General features: G+C 40.4%; 1 protein-coding gene across 1 annotated transcript in view; it reads right to left on the bottom strand.

The window, feature by feature from the left end:
- Positions 1-5,455: 5,455 nt before the first annotated feature.
- LOC311523504 (haloacid dehalogenase-like hydrolase domain-containing 5) overlaps positions 5,456-21,766 on the bottom strand; it is a 57,535-nt gene continuing 41,224 nt past the window's right edge. Inside the window, exons 4-8 of the mRNA XM_084633550.1 lie at positions 18,546-18,639; positions 14,540-14,573; positions 12,139-12,313; positions 11,361-11,549; positions 5,456-8,490 (exon numbers count right to left, since the gene is read on the bottom strand). Of these exons, the coding sequence (XP_084489676.1) occupies positions 8,073-8,490; positions 11,361-11,549; positions 12,139-12,313; positions 14,540-14,573; positions 18,546-18,639 (910 nt within the window). The 3' untranslated portion in view covers positions 5,456-8,072. The remainder of the gene's footprint in view (positions 8,491-11,360; positions 11,550-12,138; positions 12,314-14,539; positions 14,574-18,545; positions 18,640-21,766) is intronic.

The following is a 21,766-nucleotide window of genomic DNA, read 5'->3' on the forward strand; positions in this document are numbered from 1 at the left end:
AGGAGAGGAAAGTGATCAGGAACAGTCCGTAGGGATTCACCAAGAGCAATTCATGCCTGACTAATCTAATTGCCTTCTATGATGAGATAACTAGCTTTGTAGACGAGGGGAAAGCAGTGGACATGTTATTCTTTGACTTTAGCAAAGCTTTTGATACGGTTTCCCACAGTATTCTTGCCAACAAATTAAAGTAGTATGGGCTGGATGAATGGACTATAAGGTGGATAGAAAGCTGGCTAGATCATCAGGTAGTGATCAATGGCTTCATGTCTAGTTGGCAGCCAGTATCAAGCAGAGTGCCCCAAGGGTCGGTCCTGGGGCTGGTTTTGTTCAATGTCTTCATTAATGATCTGGAGGATGGCGTAGATTGCACCCTCAGCAAGTTTGCAGATGACACTAAACTGGGAGGAGTGGTAGATACTCTGGAGGGTAGGGATAGAATACAGAGGGACCTAGACAAATTAGAGAATTGGGCCAAAAGAAATCTGATGAGGTTCAACAAGGACAAGTGAAGAGTCCTGCACTTAGGATGGAAGAATCCCATGCACCGCTACAGACTAGGGACCGAACTGCTAGGCAGCAGTTCTGCAGAAAAGGACGTAGGCGTTACAGTGGACGAGAAGCTGGATATGAGTCAACAGTGTGCCCTTGTTGCCAAGGAGACTAACGGCATTTTGGGCTGTACAAGTAGGAGCATTGCCAGCAGATCGAGGGATGTGATCGTTCCCCTCTATTTGGCATTGGTGAGGCCCCATCTGGAGCACTGTGTCCAGTTTTGGGCCCCACACTAAAAGAAGGATGTGGAAAAATTGGAAAATGTCCAGCGGAGGGCAACAAAAATGATTAGGGGACTGGAACACATGACTTATGAGGAGAGACTGAGGGAACTGGGATTATTTAGTCTGCAGAAGAGAAGAATGAGAGGGGATTTGATAGCTGCTTTCAACTACCTGAAAGGGGGTTCCAAAGAGGATGGATTTAGAAAGTTCTCCGTGGTAGCAGATGACAGAACAAGGAGTTATGGTCTCAAGTTGCAGTGGGGGAGGTTTTAGGTTGGATATTAGGAAAAACTTTTTCACTAGGAGGATGGTGAAGCACTGGAATGGGTTACCTAGGGAGGTGGTGGAATATCCTTCCTTAGGTGTTTTTAAGGTCAGGCTTGACAAAGCCCTGGCTGGGATGATTTAGTTGGGGATTGGTCCTGCTTTGAGCAAGGGGTTGCACTAGATGACCTCCTGAGGTCCCTTCCGACCCTGATATTCTATGATTCATATCTGTGGATTTGTCCAGCTACAGAGCAAAGAATTGGCGGCCACTGACACGGTTAACTAATTGAGTTAGGACATCGTTGGCCATGTCATCAATTCAATGTGACACCGTGTTGTTTGATAATGGCACTAACTGAATTAATTTTTGTGCCTTCTTTCCAAGCATAGTGCTTACCACGTCTGCAGCCACAAGTAGTATTAGTTCCTCTGATATGGTGTGAGGTTTCCCTAACTTTGCAACTCCGTAATTCACTAAGTATTATACTTCAAGGGCCTTCATACTGTCAGCAGCAGCAGAGCGCAAAACTTTTGTGCTTGCAATTAGCTGTGCCAACGTCCGCTTTAAAAATTCTGGTAGTTTGTCCTTGGGTTGTTCATGTTGTGTTTCCAAGCGTCTGTGTAGAAGAAATAGGGTGGCCACCTGTCCCAAGTTGAGGGGGAAAGTCCCAAAATGCAGAGTTCAAATCTCAGTCCCAAGATGAATAACTCTGGGAAGCATTTGTCACAGATTTCCTGGGGTGCTGCTCCACGCCTGCCCGAGACTCAAGGCAGCGCCAGCCTCTTCCCAGTGGGGGGAGGAGGGGCTGAGGTGGGCCTTTGTCCGCCCCCACCACGAGGCCCCACCCCCCGCTTCCTCTCCCCACCAAGGTCCAGCTTCTGGCCTGGCCAGAGGACGGGGGCTGGGCAGTAGTAAGAGCTGCCCAAGAAGCCTGCGCCGCTGTGGGGAGCCTTGGACCCACCACCTGCCCTGGGCAGCATGCCCTGGGGGCGGGGACACAGGCCAGAGCTGCTCTCAGGCACCCCAGCTCCCTGCTCAGGGCAGGTGGAGGCTCCAGGACCTCATGTGTGGTATAAATTTGGGATGAGGACACAGGACAACTGGAATGAGACTTTTATAAGCAAAACTGATTAATTGACTTGTCACTGTGCAGAAGTGTTATCAGACCTCAAACAGCTGGTGTCCCTAGCCTCTGTCAGTGTCCCTAGCCTCTGTTTGTCAAAGGGTGGAGCTGGATGGCAAGAGAGAGATCACTTGGATCATCATTAGCTGTTAGGTTCATTCCCTCTGGGGCACCTGGCTTCGGCCACTGTCAGCAGACAGGATACTGGGCTGGATGGACCTTTGATCTGACCCAGTATGGCCATTCTTATATTCTTAGCTACAGGACAGCAGAAGAACCTTATACAAACATTTCATGCCATTGAGTGATGGAGGTTCCTAGAAGAGCTATAGTTAAGGCTGTGCTCAGATTTGCACTTAGAGCAAGAATATCATCTCTCTCTTTCACATCAATATTTACATTTAGTCTCCAAATTCAACAGATTTACCCTTCATTGGCCAAGTGAATTCTCAATCATCTTTTCTTTAAAAAATAGTTACTAACTTTGGCAGAGAAACAAGCCCATCCTTAAGAACGTAACTCTCCAGCTCACTCAGCAGAGTGGGCAGCAAGAATTGATCTGGGGTGTGTGTTTGTGGAGGGGGGGCATGGAGGAAACATGGGGGTCTGAACAGGTATGGATAGCTGAGCAGTGCTGTAAGGGAGCAGGGAGACATGGCCGCTGTGCAGGGACAGAAGGGCTTGGTGCAGCACCCAGGCATACCAGGCAGCAGCAGCACCACCAAAAGGGGAAGGGCTGAGAACCATGTGCAGAAGAGGAGAAAAGGGGCTGTGGGATGGAGCATCGACAGCATCTGAGGCTGTGAGGAGTCAGCAAGGGCTGGAGGGGCCAGGATGATTGACAGCACCATGCTGAAGGAGAGGAGATTTGGCAGAGAGCCATGTGAGAGCCTGGGAGCAAGGGAAGACCAGAGCCTTGCCACAATAGCATGGGTACTTGAAGGGTCCTTCTGCCCTCCCCCCCAGCATCATTGCATCAGCTGCATAATGCAGAGGCAGCAGCAATAGGAGGAGCCCCCAGTTTACTGCATACTCAAAGAACCTCACCACCACCCCCGGCTCTTTGTACTCTTGGTGGAAAACATGAAGTGCCCTCCATTAGCAGCAGCAAAGAACTGACTAGCAGCTGCCAACTGTAATCATCAGTGCAGGGAGGTGCTAGCAGAGAATTTGACTCAGCTTGAGGTAGTAATACCCTTGTCTCACGAGAGTCCATGCAGTGGGGCGTGAGCTGCAGACAGCATCTTGTCAAGTGTTCTTACAGCCCTAAAAAACGTGTGCAGGCAGCCGGATACCTCATCTGGAAGCTTGGTTAATGGTCTTTGCTAATGTCTCTATGGCATTATCAAGCCAAAGAGCAAATTCCATGTTAGCAGGGCCAGGGCAAACCCACCCAGAAAGCCTCCCATGGCCTTATCAGCTTTCCACAGCATTCACATTTGAACTTAAGCCCAAGTTTCCAGGCACTACGTGATCCGGAACTTCTCATTCAGTTCAAGGAGGTACAGTCTTAAGTGCAAGGTCCTCATTGGGACCAACCCATGCTAACTGCTTTAAGTAAAGCAGGCCTATAGAGTCCCATAATTACTTCGACACGCTTGCCTTGAAGGAGATCACTGCAGCAGTTTTCAACAGAACAGTGACAGCTTTGGCACAGGTACACTGCTCAGCAGCAAGCTTCAGCCTATCACAGCAGAGGATATTCACCCTCAGTGTTCTGCAATGAAAGGGAGTGAATTTGATAGAAGCTGGCATCAAGAACCAGCAATCAGCAATTTATTAGCCCTTCTTCCCCACTGAGTCAGGAGGTTGAACTTCCTTCTCCTTCCCTACACACAGGCATCCCACACCTCCCCCGTCAAGTAGGCTTCATTTACCTTCCTATTCAGGATCATTTAGGACTTCACCGTGGTTCTTTCATGCCCCCAGCTGTTCTCCGTCCTTGACTTATTTTCATCACCAATCTGCTTCCTGGACAAATAATGGGGGGAGGGGAAGGCTACAGTTGGAAAGTGTGTGCAAAGCAAGGCAGGGCTCTAAAGAAACAGCCCTGTTACATCCCCTTCCCCATGCTCACACTGCTTTCAGTAGCACCTTTGGGAATTAGCCAGTTTGCCAGTCTCACCCAATTGGGCATTAACTGCTTTCTAAACACCAATACTACAACCCACTTCTCTGTGCTCACCCAGTTTATCAAGTTGAGCCCTCACCTGTTTCCTAAGCAGCAGGGCCCTAACTCTTGGATTTAAGAGCGAGACAGACAGATCAGCTCCTTCATGCTTTGTACTTTTCATTTCTTTCTGCATCCCTACTTTCTGTTCTTTGTAGTGATGGCTCCTAAATCTGGCAGTAAGTCAGTCTAGAAAAACGGTCTACTCAGCCTCTTAAAATTTGCAGAATAAGGTTCAGGATCTGTTTTAGATCTCCACTTTATGGCAAAGATTTTGTAGACTTACAAGTGTTAGATTTCAGGAATATACTTACAGAGCATGTAGGGGTACTCCCCCCCCGAACGCTTCACAAAAAAAGGGCATGATTCCTGATAGTGGTTATCAGCACTCTTTCCCAAAAGTTTCCATTGACGCCAACACTGGAGAGATTGTGTTATGTATACTTTCATCTCACCATAAAAGTCTACATTAAAAATATGGACAAATTTAAAAGATTGCATTGTGAAACTCATTCATTCTCTTAAATAGACTAGATTACTATATATCACAGCATGGGCAGCACTTAAGACTTGGCTTTTGTTTGAAGGACCTCTCTCATTACACTTTCCCAACATGGAGTCTGGGAAAAGAAAATATATTAAAAAACAAAAAACCACAACCCCAAAAACCTCTGGTTTGCTCACCTAAGTAGATCTTAAGAGTCAAGTTCTCTTGATCTAAAAAATAACTAAAAAAATTAAAATTTTCTACAAATTATCCACAATTAAAGAAATTCTTCACTTAATGAACAGACAAGGAGTATCAGCTATTCTTAAAACTAGCACAACTCTAGCTTAACAAATGTAGGAAGTACAATGAAAGGAATTATCTATTTTGTATCATTTTATCTAGCCAAGGATTTCAAATTGAGAATTCTTATTTTTCAGTTTATGAACCAATCCTTCACTGGTGGTGCACAGGGAGACATTCAAAAACTATTCACATATATTTGTTTTAAATATTTAAATCCTGATGCACTCCTCTTTTTGAGCTATTTTCCAAATTCAAAGAAAGCACAGATTCTACAAAAGTGAAGAGCACACATAATTTGGGATTAAAAATACTGTCAGTTTTATTTCAGTAAAAATCAGTACAGGATACACTATTTTTCAAAAAGTACAAAGATGAAGAATAAAACATTCAGAGAAATGAGGAGCAAGTTCTTTATGGGAATTCAAACACTAACCTTCTTCTAGCTGTTTTAGTACTAAATTTTAAATCTGCAGATGCTACTATACTGCACTGTAGCCTGCTTAACATAGGGTTTAGATGCCATAGGAGCAATGCGTGTGAAACACTGCCAATTCCAGTGTAATGAGAGTAGGAACCTGAGACAGGTGGAAGAAAGAGATACTGAAAACACAGATAATGGGGCAGAACAAGGAAAAAGCACCTCTCAAAGGTTAGCCCCAACAGGTATAGAATGTCAGTTTCAGTGCTTGCCTTGGAATTGTCTAGAAAAGGTTAAACTCATGTTCCTGGTCTTTTCCTATGTCTGATATATTAATTTGAGTCCTCAGGGGAATAATTAAAAGCAATGCTCCATTGCATGTAGTTACCATGCAGACCTGTAAACTAAGGCCCTCGCTCCACTGTGAAGACCATTTGGAGATTATCCTTTGGGGATTTCCGCATCTTGATTTTAGTTATCCAGTTCCCAAACATGGGATCACTATATTTTAGTTTAATTTACAGTACTTGAGACACTGCCCAATTGTAGTTAATTGGCAAAGGGTTTCAGAGCATTTGGGTGGCATTTATTGCTTGTACAACACTTCTTTCACACTAGTTTGGATTCTGCACCCTCCCCAGGATGAACAGAAGCCACAGAAGTCAAAGGATTATATTTTTTCTTAGCGTATCACCTTCGTGTGCACTAAGGTAAAAACAGATCCAAATGAACAAACAAGACCTCTCAGACATTTAAACTGCTAAGGAGCTTCAATGCCAATAAATTCCTTACTTTCAGTTAAAGCTTAATTGACTGCAAAAGGTAGAAGAAAGTTTTGTTAGCAACTGTATTATGCTAAGTATTTTGCTACATCTCTAATATGACTAAATGTTTTCCAAACAGCTGAAGCGCGAGTTAATATTTTAGTTGGTTTGGACAAGCTGCATACATTATTCTTGCATAAGCTGTACATCAGACTAGGTGCTGGAAGGTACTTCTGTAGGTGTGAGCTCCTTTTAAATATGTGAAAACCTCACACACACACACAAAAACAAACATTGACTAGACTGTTTTCTGTTGTTCTTCATCAACCGCCACACTCTTCTCCATGATGTATGTTGAGGCCACTTTCCTGCACTGGGAGTTAAAGAATTCTGCAACACGCTTCAGTACTAAAATGTGGCAGAGCTTTAGTATAATCCTGGCATTTCAAAATTCCCTAACCATAGTCTTTATATATAAGTATTTGGTACACTTAGATGGCACAGCATACTGCTAAGGAAAGAGGCACATCTGGTTAATCACAACAGAAAGAACCAGTAAAGGCAAGGCACAAGCACACAGTATTGCTGTTGTGCTTTTTCCAGTGAAGGAGCAGGAAACCTACTCGACTCGAATCAAAATAATTAAATCTAGAAGACTAGATTCTGTTAATATTTGTTAGAGTCTGTTTATGGCAACATTAGGAATGACTGAATCAGCAGTGATGATGGTAGAGAATGGACTCAAAAAGTTTGTAAAGAGTAATAAAAACACTGCTTGAAAATATTTGACATCATAAATATTCTCTCCCCATCACTCAATGACTTTACAGCTTTCTTGATTTCATGCTGCTAATTTAATTGAAGATGTGAAAAGAAAAGTTGGCCAGAAGGCCTTTTCACTGAACAGGTTCCTATTTAAAGAGAGCAGATCTAATGTCTCACCCGTATAAGAAAACAAAACAAAAACATAGTTAGCTGCAGATCCTGGGATTTTCATCTATAAAAAAAGAGTTTCCAGTCCAGAGAAGATTCTGTGTATGAAGTTGCAACTGAACTTGCATTTCCTGCAATTAACTGATGTTTCTATGTCACTGGTCCAATGATATAATCATGAATAGAATCACTGGTCCATCTAGTTAGTTTGGCTATTTTTGCTCATGCAACATAGGACATGTGCAAAGCATGCTTTGCAAGTAGACCTACAGTGTTATAACTGGAGCAAGCTATAAATAATATTTCAGAAGACAATCTCTTTGTGTTAAAACAGCTGAAGTGTTTTATAAAAATGGTAACAGACTAAATAAATTAAATCACTGTTTAAAACAAAAAGCCATGGGAATAGTCACCTGTTAAAAAAATATGAGATACTTAGACACATGACAAACTCAGCTGCATATTAAACCTAAGGCAGGTTAGAGACCACACTGGTTTGAAGTTTCAAGTAAAAAAACTATGCATTGTTGCACCTCTCTGGTACCACCTGCATTGTTTGCAGTTAAATACAATTGACAGAAGAAATGTCAGAAACATGATTAATAAATTTTAAAATACATGGAAATTCTACTTTCCTCATAACATTACTGTCAGGAGGTAATTATGACAAACAAGGTCAGTTCTGCTGTGCTACGTAGGAGAAACGAGTTCGGGAAAGTGTTTTAAAATATTGAGGTTAAAGGGTTAAACATGTTAGAAACCAAAATTTTGTATTGTGCTGTAAAAATCCTGATGTGCTTTTAGACAATTACCTAGTGTAATCCTTAAAAAGTTCTAGTATCTTGATTAGGTGCAAAATTCTCCAGTTGGTAGATCAGATCTACAGCAGCATCAACATCTGGTACAATATGGTCTGGCTCTACCAAAGCAGGATCAAATCTAAAATCTCTGTGACCATGGAACACAGTCTCAGTTATACTCTCCCTGGTATCAGAGGGCACCTCTGTGTGAGGATTGTAAACCCCAGTACAAACAAGAACAGACCTACAACTGGTGACAGTAGCAGGTGCTAGCTCGTTTTGCCAAGTGTGGTTTATTTCATCATCCTGAGAAATAGTGGCAGACCTGGTCCCAGCAGCAACTTTGGCCTGGATACGCCCTTTGGAACCTTTTCTGGAATTCTTCTCTTCAAGGTAACGATTATAAAGGTTAGCACCATAGATATCAGTCATTAAGTTGTCCCTGGAAAGCCAAAAATATGGTTTCATCAGCAAAGCACAGTCAAATTAGCAGACTTCAGATGTATCTAAAATATTTTTTGCAAAGTTTTGGTCAACAGAATTCCATTTCCCCACACAAATACATGAAAATATGTGAAGTATCTGATAACGATAGATAGGGAAAAAAGTCAGCCCAATAATAGCTATTTTTATTATATCTTTTTCATCATTCATGAGTAAAGCTACGTTTTAGTCACGGGTATTTTTAGTAAAAGTCATGGACAGGTCAGTGGCAATAAAAAAAAATCCATGGCCTGTGACCTGGCTATAACTTTTACTCTATACCACTAACTAAAACTTGGGGTGGGGTGCTGCAGGTGCTGGGGAGGAAGGCCCCCTGCTGCTACTGGGTGGGGGAGGGGTGGGAGGCAGCGCACGGCCCAGAACTCCTGCTGATGCTGGGTGGGGGTTGCCAAGGATGGCAGGCTCCCTACTCTGTTCCGATCGACGTGTCCCTGCAGCTCCTAGGCGAAGGGCAGCCAAGAGGGCTCCGTGCGCTGTTCCCGCCACAAGCGCCGGCTCCGCAGGTCTCACTGGCCACGAACTGCAGCCAATGGGAGCTGCAGGGGCAGCGCCTGTGGGCAGTGTGCAGAGCCCCTTGGCCTCTCCGCCTAGGAGCCACAGGGACATGCCAGTTGGATCCGGGTAGCCTCCCACAGGTATGCGCCGCCCCACACATGCCTGGCTCGGGAAGTCCCTCAGCCAGTACCAGCCGTTGCAGAAGTCACGGAAAGTCATGAAATCCATGACTTCCGTGATAGACATGCAGCCTTATTCATGAGACATTATAGATACGAATAATTCTTGCTAATGCAGACAGCGGACGAGAAAAAAACCATGCATTTATTATCAGTCCTTGCCAATAGTATATACCAACAATCTAAAAATCAAACACCTTTTCCTTAAATACTTGCACAGCCTGCTTCAGAAAATGAAACTTTTAATTGAGGAAAAAGGAGTTGTGTATAAATTACTCCAAATTCTTCTACAGAAACTATTAGTACATAAAAAAAAGTTAAGGAAATGTTATTGGTTTTCAAAGTCAAGCAGTCTAAAGTTGGGAAATGCCAGAATGAAGTTTTTCCACACATCTCATACATCTTCCAGCATTTGGAAGTGAGACAGGAGTCCACATTCACTTCACAGCCCCGGTTCATTCTGTCAGTGGCATTCATCCTGTGGCACTTAAGGAAATAGGGAGTCAAGTGGAAAAAATAAACTATGTGGTCATGCAATTAAAGACTGAGACATACACATAAGGGTTCAGAACTAAGGCTGCAAGGACCACTTTCATTCTGTAATGTCCTAACTTGAGTTCTTGACTTGCAACCTTAGCTAGATTCTTTTAACAATTTGTAAGTGTATTCTCCTAGATTAAGAAAAAAATACATTTTACTATGTGTAATTAACAACCTTCCCATGATGACTGATCATTGCGGGAGGGTGAACCCTCAACTTTCAGCATAGACTAGTGGTTTCAACCTGGAGCGCATGGACCCCAGGGGGGTCAGAAGACTATGCCTAAGATCTCCAAAAGGGTCCACACCTCCAATCGAAATATTTTAGGAGCTCACAAATGAAAAAAGGTTAAAAATCACTGGCACAGACTTCTACCAACTGAAGTAAAGAACTAACTACATCTGGTGGCAGAAAGCTGTTATCTTCCATGGACCAGCCACTGCAAGATGACATGTAACACACAAACAGGGGGTTCCATTATTCAGGTGTTGCCACATTTTACAGACAGTATAGCTAAGCACAAAGAATTGGAAATGGTACACTGTGGCTAAGTGGTTGGGACCTGGGCCTGTCATAACAGAGTTCTGGGTTCTCTTCCCAGCTTGCACAGACTTTCAGTGGGATATGACAAAAAACCCCAATAAATAAGGGTTGTGAAGGGTACAGAATTATTAGAACTGGTGTGGGATTCATGGTCTCCTCATTCCCAGCACGCTGCACTTTCCCATAGGTCAAGGGTATTTTGATAGGAGAAAGCAGTTGCTCCCACCAATTTGTCTGAATCTTTTTCAGGAAGTGCTACATGGCATGCTGAAGTAACACCAGGATGGTTTATGCACCATGTATTGGAATATTGAGGGGTTTTGGCAAGCTGTCAAAACATGCTGCACTGAGGAAAAAACAGAAGAAAAATGGTGATTTTTGACATCTTATAAATTGGCCAAATCTGAATGGATTTACAGGTGGACAGTACAAGGCACCTCCTTCTGTCCATGACTATCCGTCTCCCAAATTTCAAAGTCCTGCTGTAAACCATGGAGGTTCCAAAGCTTTATAGAAATTCTTCAGAACATTTTTTTTTTAATGGTGTTAGGTTGTTAGGCAACCTTAACACAGGGGTTGCTACCAATCCCCCTATACTGAGAAATGCAACACCAGTTAAACGACAAGGAAAGAGGAGGAATTATAACATTCAGAAAGATGTCACAGTTTACCCTAAAATATTGAAAGTGCCCTGGAAGACCCTGATCCACAGAAAAAGGTTTGTTCATAGTGTGCCAGCCATTTGGTTTAACAGAAAATGTAACTTCTACTGGCAATGTTACATTTTTTATATTCCAAATGCAGTTAAAAAGGAAAAGAAGGAAAATGTTCAGGAAAAGGAAGGTTCATTTGGAGGTCCCCATTTGAGATGAATACAACACTAACTTTCACATAAACAACAGATTTTCAAATAAAAGAAGTTATTTTTTTTTAAAACAAAAGATTAGGACAAACTAGGAATAAAATAGTGGGAGCCACAGAATTTTCCGTGCTGTTATTTGTGTTGTAAACAATTTCCTAACGTGCATATTTGATGATCTTATCCCTTACCCAATGGCATAAAGAGTTTGAATAGGCTTCTTCCAGTGTCTCTGTGCTGCCTGCATCCTAATCAGGTACTCTGCATATTGATAGGTCAGTTCACTAGGCTTGCCCATCAAGGCCTCATATTTCAGTTCTTTGCCAGTGATCTTCTTGTAAATATTTTCCAAACAAACCATGAATGTCCCATGCCCAAATCTGGAAAAGAGATTATTACAAATCAAATTGCACTAATTACACAAAGAAAATAAAATAAAGAGTTTCAATTTCATGGACTTTTGGTGATACTAAAACAATAAACCTATACTATTAATTCCTGGACACTGGTACCACTTGCAGATTTGAGCACTGCTTTAAAGCCAGTTGGATGCTATGGAACACTGCATTAACTCACTGGGAAGCACTTGGGGTAGGATGCGGAGAGCAGCAACCTCATGCTGTGTTTTGGGGGAAGAAGAGAAATGGCTCGGGGCTGAAAAAGGAGGTTTCATGTAAGAAGGCTAACTTTTACAACTGAAAAATTTGGTGCAAGGAAAAAAATGTGTGTTTTTGCAAACCCTGCAAGAACAGAATGTGGCACTTTGCCTGTTTTGCCAAAGGTGTGTTACTTCTGCACAGCTCTGCTTGGGGTCTTGATGCCTATGGCAATGACTACCTCAATGAAAAATTAGTATGAAACATTGTCTCTTCTTGAATTTTGACTACTCCCTTTTATTAGCAATGTGGAGAAGCCCCGAATGGTGAAACTGTCTACATTACATGGCGTATGTGCTACAATTTCACCTACCTTGGAGACTGTGCCTCAGCCATCCACATCAGATCCATATTACAAGCAAGCACAGGTATATGTGGGTGACTGGCTTGATGATGAGGCTTTCCAGGACAGCCACCGGTCAGCAGAACATCTATTATCAGTTGAAGATTAGTCTCCCATCTGACTGGTTCTCCAAACAAAACAACAGCTGCAAGAAGAAGAAAACATTTGTGAAATATTAAAAATGAAAGGTAGATATAGTACAATAACTTTCTCAGATTTCTAAACAGCACCACACCCATGTTAAAATTTGATATAAAAGAAAAGGAAATATCCTAAATCAATTTGAACAAACTTCTATATTTAAAAATTCAGTAAAATGATCAAAGTGCAACATGGGGCAGGGACCATCTTTTTGTTCTGTGTTTGCACAGCCCCTAGCACAATGGGGTCCTGGCCTATGAGCTAGAGCTCTGAGGCACTATGATAATACAAATAATAAATAATAAGATGATGATTTTGGTTCAATCTACCTTAAATTTCACATCTCTTGTTACAGAGGAAATTTCAGAAGTTGTTAAAACCTCATACTGTAATCCACAGATTTTACAAGATGAATTACTTGATCTTCAGTGTTAACTAAATTGCCCCATACCACTGAACAGCACTGACCTGTCTAATCACATTTATAATATTGTGAATGCCATGGATTAACATACAGCACTGTAAATAATAATCAGATCTACCAGAACTACCATCTGTTTGTCTCTAGACAAAATACAGTATGGATGTTTATATTCCTAGCTGATTTCGCCGAACGCTAGGAATAAGTCACGGGAAAGATCTAGCTCATAATTTTTTTCTTTCATTCTCAGGCCCAGTTTCTTACTCCCCACATTTCAAACAGATGGAGGTGAGAAGAGGAAGGAATGCCTCTTGCCACAACTTTGCAAATGACTGCTGACCAGTGTAGGAGCAGGATTGATTGACTCTAATGGGATTCCAGTTCAGCCCTCCTTTCCAGAAACAAGGAAGCACAATCTGCTAGAGGAAGGCAAAAAGGAAAGCAAGCCCCTTATCATCCTTCTATCACCCCTAAGAGGCCTATGGGTGAACATTCTGTGCCTTGGGGAAGCATCCTGTAACGCCCCCATATTCCTCATCTGTATATAATTGTGATATTGAATATAAAGCATGCCTTTTAAGGTATCAGGGGCAAGATTATGATCTGCTGAAAGTAATTTCTCTATCCATATATGTATATCACTAATGCATGTGAAGTTATGAAAATTGTGTTGTATGGTGGTCACTAAAGCATGCTATAAGTTGGGGAATCAGCCAGATATTAGCTCCCCAGAGGCAACAGCAAGGAAAGTAACCAGCACCCAGGAAGGATGTCAAACAACCCATCAATAACCATTGTCCAGCTAGGGAGCTACAATTCAATGATTCACCTGCATGAGGTCACACCAGGGGAATTGCTCAGCCTTGCCTGGAGACTCAGCAATACTTCCAGACATGCCTGGACTCCTGATCCCCAAGCACATAGGAGCGAGGGTATAAAACAGACACAGAGGCCACATGCTGGGCCTTTCTCCTTCACCCATCTATGCTGCAAGCCACAAGGACACTCTGAAGAATTCAACTGAGGGGACTGGCCCAGATTTCAAGGGTGAAATCTGTATACTTTAGACTGCAATATCCAGTGCAGTGAGAAAAACTGCTTAAGCTAGATGTTGCCCAGTCTAATAGGGTTGAGAGTTTAGACTGCGTGGTTACATTTCATTTTCTTTTGCTAACTAACTCTGACTTTTTGCATATCACTTAAAATCTCTCTTCTGTAGTCAATAAACTTCTTTTACTGTTCATCTTTACCAGTGAGTTTGCCTGAGTTGTGTGGCAAATGTGCTCAGGTTTGCAAAGGCTGGTGTATATCCATTTTCCACTGGTGAATCAATTAATAAATCTGCATTGCCCGTCTTGAGCAGTGCAAGACAGGCAATTCCTGAGGTACAGTGCTGGGAGGATTTTGCATTGGTGCCTTTCTCTATGTGATTCAAGAGTGGCTCTGGGAGCATTCATGCAATATAGCTGGCTGTAGGGCTCCACATGCGGTTGTGCTGAGTGGTAACAGCACCTGGAGGGGTTTGCTGCTGGTCACTAGCGAGGCATTGTGAGAGACAGCTCAGGGGACACATGGTCCCAGGCTGCACTGCGGGGATCCCGTCACACACACAAATGACTATGTTACTGTACTGCGCACGCATGTTTTGCATACATTTTATGAAGAAATACTAGGGTTCCCTCTGCCAACCGTCCAAATCATCAATGTGGGGTTCAAGAATTTGTAACTGTAAATAAAATTTACAATGAAGAAGAGATGACATTTAATATATGCTAGGACAGTTGCAAGATAGGAAAACAGAAGTCATACCCTCAATTTTGGGAAGTTCCACAGCTGGCAAATGCTGCAACAAGAAAAAAGTAAAGTAAAGTACTCTCCACTAAGTTAAACATCCTCTGGTGTTACTAACAAAAAGAAATACAAAGCATTACTCCCACAACTGTTCCTTGGAAAACTGATAGAAGATGCACTTTACATTTGGATGTAGCTAGTTCTTGATGTCACTTTGCTTAAAAATTAATATTTCCAAACACTGAAGCGTGGTCCAGCAGCAAGGACACGTTGGGACTGACTATTTTTGTGTTCTACATTCACAGCTCTGCTCTATTTGCAAGACTCTGGGTAAATCAGAATTTCTGTTCCTCAGTTTGCTCATCCGCAAAATAGGTATATATTGAGTTACTTTCCAAAGCATCTGCTACCAGATTCTAGCTCTCTTTTCATATGCACATTAACCCATTAGGTGTATTTTGGCCCAAGTCCATATTTTGTCATGTCATTGAAAATGAATTTTCTTCAATTTAAAAAAAAAAAAATCGAGAATTGCAAGAGCTCCAAAAGAGCAGCTGAAGTTTGTGTAATTCTTTCCTCATAAAATAGATTGTTAGTGACCCCTCTAGAGCTGTTCCTAAACACACACAATACTTTTATCAAATATCTGTTTGGAAAATGCAATGTGGAGGGGGAAGCAGGTGCCTCTGGGCAATAATCTGCATTTCTAAACAAAGTCATTTCTTTGTTTATTTTGCCCCCAAGATTTCTCTACGCAGTATGAGCATATATTTGGCCTGCTTATGATCAGCAAGCGCTAAGCCATTTTTAAAATGTTTTTATGTTTATAGCTCCTATTTTTAATCTCGCAAAATACAAAAAGGGGAAACATTTTTCCTGTACATTTTTAAAGCAAACTGTAATGATCATGAAATAACTGATATTAGAAATTCTCTGCACATAGCTGGTAATCACAGTGCAAGCTTCCTAACTCCATCAGTAACCCACATTGATAACAAGGAAATCAACTATATGGTAAGTGTTCGTTTTCCCAAACAGTTAATCATGTGGAGTTAATCAACCTCTATAGAGACTGCCAACAAGAATATCAATTAGTGGCACTGGTGGTGACAGTGGGTTTTTTGAGAGACCTTGCATGGTAGTTCTGATGACAGTTCTGTACTGTCGCAATAAAACAGATTTATGTTCAAAATGCTGACACAACCGGCTTTGCTATGATATCACGATATCATGCTATCATAATAGCATATCATACGATAGCAAGAAAAGTGTGTTTTAGTTCTCATTGTACTCTTCTTGCACACTTCTTTAGAACACAGCTACTTGGGCTTCTAACCATGTCATTAGAAGATTTGCATATTATGGAAACATCATACTTCAGGCTAATGATTTTGAATAATGTACATCATACCTATGAGTAATGTCAAAGATTATGTAATAATATTCAGTTGCTATTTTCTCATCTAAAGTATATAAAGTCACTAAAGGGTAAAAATTACTATTATTTAGTTTACTTTGAGATATGCAACAGATGTTTCCTAGAGACAGGTAAGATTTAGGCTCTTACAACCTTTTTGGGTTCCTTAGTCACACTATTTTTCTCTCTATCTTTCCAGGCTGCTAAAAGTACTGTATGTGCATTTTTACACTTAACAAATTCTACCTTGCAGTCATTTCCTGATGCTCTTGTGGTTGGCTGTTCTCAACTGTTCAAACTTATTCTGTAATCAGTAAATACTGAGTGACTGAGAACAACCTGTACCTTTACAGACAGAAGTTAAACTAAATGCTTCAATTAACTCTCATTAATACTTATTTGCAGACAAACAGATTTGTACTTAAGTTAGTATCACATGTATATCAAGTCAACAATACAGTAAAGGCACCATTCCGAGGGCAGACAAAGGCTATCCTGGGTTGTTGGTTTGTTTTGACAGATACCACATGAACATCACCTGCTGTAGAAAACTGGCTGAGAGAGTGTGTGTGTGCACGCGTGCACGCAAAATGACTGAAGCTACTGAGCAGCCATACTGTATATTCTCCAATGGAAACCACAGATTTGGGGTAAGCATTTCCAGAGCAGGCATCAGAGAAACAAGGGCTGACTGGCTACTCAGTTAGTAAAGATTTTGACTTCAGGGCACAACCATTTGGCCTGTATTACACCAGCCTCAAAAGGAGCATATGTTGTACTATATTTTGTTAGGCAACTGGTTGTTAGAGTTGGATGGGAAACTGTTTTTCAATCCCAAAAGAATTTGATATTTCAAAAAATATTCCTGACCCAAACTGGGACAAAGGCAAAAATCTCAAAAAAACTTTCATGAACTGATAATCCAAACAAAATTTCAGATCAGGTCAATCAAAACATTTCATGTTGATAGTTTCAAAATGTTTTGGTTTCAATCTTTTAATTAAGACCTTTAATTTACGCTAACAAGTATAAATTAACATTTCAAAACAAAAGTTTTGACAAAAAACAAATCTTTCATTTAGAAAATGTTAAAATGGGATATTTTGATAGTTTCAGTACTTTTTGCCAAAAAATAAAATTGGGAGATTCATCCAAAATGACCCTTCCCCACTATCAGTTTTGGTTTAGACAAATCTGCATTTTCCAACAAAATACATTTCATTGGAAAATTCCTGACCAGTTCTACTAGTCATAACCTAGATTTAAAGGAAACAGATCGAGCAGGATGAATAGGAGGAGACTGAGGGAGAATCACCTGAAAAGAACATTTTGGAGAACTGTTAGTATAGCTCCAATTTTTGCTAAAGAAGTAAATATTTAGATATTCGCAGCCTATTAAAATTAAAGTAAGATTGTTGAGTTTAAAAAAAAAATTTTTTTAAAAGAGAAAAAATACTTCAAACAATTAAATGTGCAAGGGAAACACTGTTACACAAGGAAACTCCCAAGAAACTTCAAGAAAGGAGAGAAGGAATTTATTTTTGACAGAGGAATTTCAGACAGTGTACCCCAAATATTAAGGAACTAGCCTAAAAAGATTCTTTAGTCTGAGAAACTACAAAGAAGAATACTATTTAAAAAAAAGAGAAGAGATTTCTTCTGCGAGCTTATGAAAGGTAGTGAATTGAGAGCACTACAAACTGAAGCAGCGCTCCATTTACCTACAAGTTTCCTTACCAATGTGCCTCCATCTCACAGGTTGTACTACAGCAATGACACTGAAGTAAATTTATGAAGAGAATCCATTGCAGCAAATTCAGAAATCTTGGGAAATGGTACTGGCTTAATGCTGGATCCCTGTGCTGAGGCAGCTATGCATGCAGTCACAGCTAGGGATCTGGCAATCCACAAGAAGAAACAATTCATATAGCAAGCCTAGGATCCTAATGCCTGAAGTTCAGCGTGAAAGGGAAATTCAGCAGAAATACAAACACACTCTTATGTATGCCTGTGTATCTGTTTTGATATATTTTAGTTAATACGATAGATAAGCAAACAGTTCCTCTGGAGAGAATGCAACTGTTTGCAAAACATTAATGTACAATCAAAGCAACACCACACCTTAGCAGTAGTAACTTGCCACTACTGACACATTCTTATGGGAGCTGGGGGGGAAGTTACCTCTCCATCTCCCTTAGATAACTGGTAGACTTTCCAAAGCAGCAGATTTGTCAGGCAACTGCATTAAATCCAAAGTTTTGCCTGTTTTCCTCAATATTAGATAGATCAAAGACTGTAATGCAACACTTTTTTCAAGTCAACCAATTAAAAAATGCCCTAGACTTTATACTGGAAAGTCAATGTGAACTTCAATAAAAGTACTGGCCAAGCTGACTTGTTAGACAAGTATACTGAATAGCTTTTTTAAGTGTTGCAGAGAAACAAGTACATCAGTAGAACTCATGAAGTCAAAGTCAAAAACATATTACAAAATGGAATAAACTAAAAAGCCAATTTTGTGATTTTATACTAAGAAGAAATCTTCAAAAGTAGAATGTCAGCCAATGAACAGACACAGAAAGGTTTCAACATAAATCATGCACTCACCAAAACCTTAGGCCGTCTGTCATGGTCAACCATATCCAGCAATGGGTATGTCTCACGCAGTATATCAATGGTAATAGGTTGACAAAAACCCAGACTGGGAAAGCACCAGTTAAGGATCCAAAAATACTTATTTGTACAGCTTACCAGATTTTAAAAGTGTGTGAAGTCAATAAATTCTATCATATAAAGTTTACAATGCTGGCAAAGCAAGTCACATATCAATGAGCCTGACTGTTCGTGTATGAAATAGATAAAATATTTCATATACAAAACTGGGTTTTGTCCTTCAGATCTACTGTGAGAATTCTCAGATTGAAAGTAATAGTAGAAACTAGGGCTGTCAAGCGATTAAAAAAATTAATCGCGATTAATCGCACTGTTCAACAATAATAGAATAGCTTTTTTACTTAAATATTTTTGGATGTTTTCTACATTTTCAAATATATTGATTCCAATTACAACACAGAATACAAAGTGTACAATGTTCACTCTATTTTTGATTACAAATATTTGCACTGTAAAAAACAAAAGAAATAGCATTTTTCAATTCACCTAATACAAGTACTGAAGTGCAATCTCTTTATAATGAAAGTTGAACTTACAAATGTACAATTATGTAATAAAAAATAACTGCATTCAAAAATAAAACAACGTAATATTTGAGAGCCTACAAGTCCACTCAGTTCTATTTCAGCCAATTACTCAGACAAACAAGTTTGGTTATAATTTGCAGGAGACAATGCTGCAAATTATTCTTGTTTAAAATGTCACCTGAAAGTAAGAACAGGTGTTCGCATGGCATTGTTGTAGCCGGCGACACAAGATATTTATGTGCCAGATGTGCTAAAGATCCCTATTTCCCTTCATGCTTCAACCACCATTCCAGAGGACATGCATCCATGCTGATGACAGGTTCTGCTCGATGATCCAAAGCAGAGCAGACCAACGCATGTTCATTTTCCTTATCTGAGTCAGATACCACCAGCAGAAGGCTGATTTTCTTTTTTGGTGGTTCAGGTTCTGTACTTTCCACATTGGAGTGTTGCTCTTTTTAGACATCTGAAAGCATGCTCCACACCTTGTCCCTCTCAGATTTTGAACGGCACTTCAGATTCTTAAACCTAGGGTTGAGTGCTGTAGCTATTTTTAGAAATCTCACATTGGTACCTCCTTTGCGTTTTGTCAGATCTGCTGTGAAAGTGTTCTTAAAATGAACAACATGTGCTGGGTCATCATCCGAGACTGCTAGAACATGAAACATATGGCAGAATGTGAGTAGAACAGAACAGGAGACATACAATTCTCCCCCAAGGAGTTCAGTCACTAATTTAAGTAACGCTTTTTTTTTTTTTTTTTAAACGAGCATCATCAGCATGGAAGCACATCCTCTGGAATGGTGGCCGAAACATGAAGGGGCATATAAATGTTCAGCACACCTGGCACGTAAATACCTTGCAATGCCGACTACAAAAGTGCCATGCGAACGCTTGTTCTTACTTCAGGTGATACTGTAAATAAGCAGGCAACAGTATTTCCCGTAAATGTAAACAAACTTGTTTGTCTTAGTGATTGGCTGAACAAGGGACTGAGTGGCCTTGTAGGATGTAAAGTTTTACTTTGTTTTGTTTTTGAGTGCAGTTATGCAACAACAACAAAAAATCTACATCTGTAAGTTACACTTTCACAATAAAGAGATTACACTACAATACTTGTATTAGGTGAATTGAAAAAAAATTTCTTTTATCATTTTTACAGTGCAAATATTTGTAAGAAAAAATAATATAATAAAGTAAACACTGTACACTTTGTATTCTGTGTTGTAATAGAAATCAATATATTTGAAAATGTAAAAAAACATCCGAAAATATTTAATACATTTCAATTGGTGTTCTATTGTTTAACAGTGCGACCAATTGCGAATAATTTTTTAAATCGCAATTAATTTTTTTGAGTTAATCACATGAGTTAACTACGATTATTCAACACACCTAGTAAAAACAGTTAACCTGTGTTGTTCAGATCCTCAATGATAGCACAGGTAAGGAAAGAAACCACCACACTTGCCATATCTTTCTTATCTTTGTTTAAAGAGAAACATAAATGAGTTAATCAAAAATCAAGGCAACACCAGTTAAATACGCATTCTAAAATTGTTAATCAGTTGCAAAAACAGTTTGGCTATTTCTGTAGTTAAATTACCGTCTACAAGTATTTAAAATAAGCAATTCACTGCTTCTTAGGAAGGAATGGAAAGGAGGAAGAAAGGGGAAAGAGCAATGTCACCTATGTTGAAAAAGAATTTTTTTAATTTGTGTAGCAATGCACTTAAATGGAGACAAATCCCATTAATTTCAACCCTAGTTAATCAAAAACAAAGTTTAATTTGCGTAAAAGCAGCACATAGTTTCTACACTCAATACTAAATGGACTTCCTTTCATAATTCATGTGACAGCACAGAAGAAGTGATAAAAATGTTTAACAATTGAAAATTAAATGATCAGAATTTGTTTCTTTCAGAACTATCATCTCAGTCACATGTTAAAGTTATACTATCCGGTGTAAAGATATTATCTAATCATACCTGAGGTTTATACTGTAGATTACATAGATTTTCAAATTCAGTCTTGTACAATATCCAACACGCATGGTTTCTTAATATCTACTCTCTCTCTGCCAGATCCAGACAAGAAAACTAATCCCTCATGTACATGTCATATTTCCCAACATTTGTAGTAAGTACTAAAAAGAATACAAACATCCATGCTCAGCGTCCCCCCATTAGATCTCATTTTAATTGAATATTAGTAACTTTTGTTACCCGAAATTGGGCCAGCTAGTAAGCTTAGGGAGGACGAATGACCCACCAGAGTTTGGCAGAAAGCAGTACGTTTATTATATTGATAGCTAAGCTCAAAAGAAGGGGCGATGGGGGCGGGGCGGCACACTCACATACTCACGCTCCCAGGACAAGCTCAGCACTGGAGATGTCAGGATTCTTCAAGGTAAGTGTCCCACAGTGCAGCGATGGATGGTGCAATGAAGGTAAGTCTTCCCAAGGCACGATGGAATGCAATGTGGTGAACCACTGGCCAGCCGATCCGGGCGAAGGGCCTTCATGGGAGATACAAGCTTGTGAGTGCACTCCTGAGCACATGGCCCCTTCCCCTTTTAAGGACTTGCTCCTCATGGCCTGCGACTAGAGATGACTTGTCCGCATCTG

This window comes from Lepidochelys olivacea (assembly GCF_965140295.1).
Source record: "Lepidochelys olivacea isolate rLepOli2 genome assembly, chromosome: 7".
Classification (NCBI taxonomy): Eukaryota; Metazoa; Chordata; order Testudines; family Cheloniidae; genus Lepidochelys; species Lepidochelys olivacea.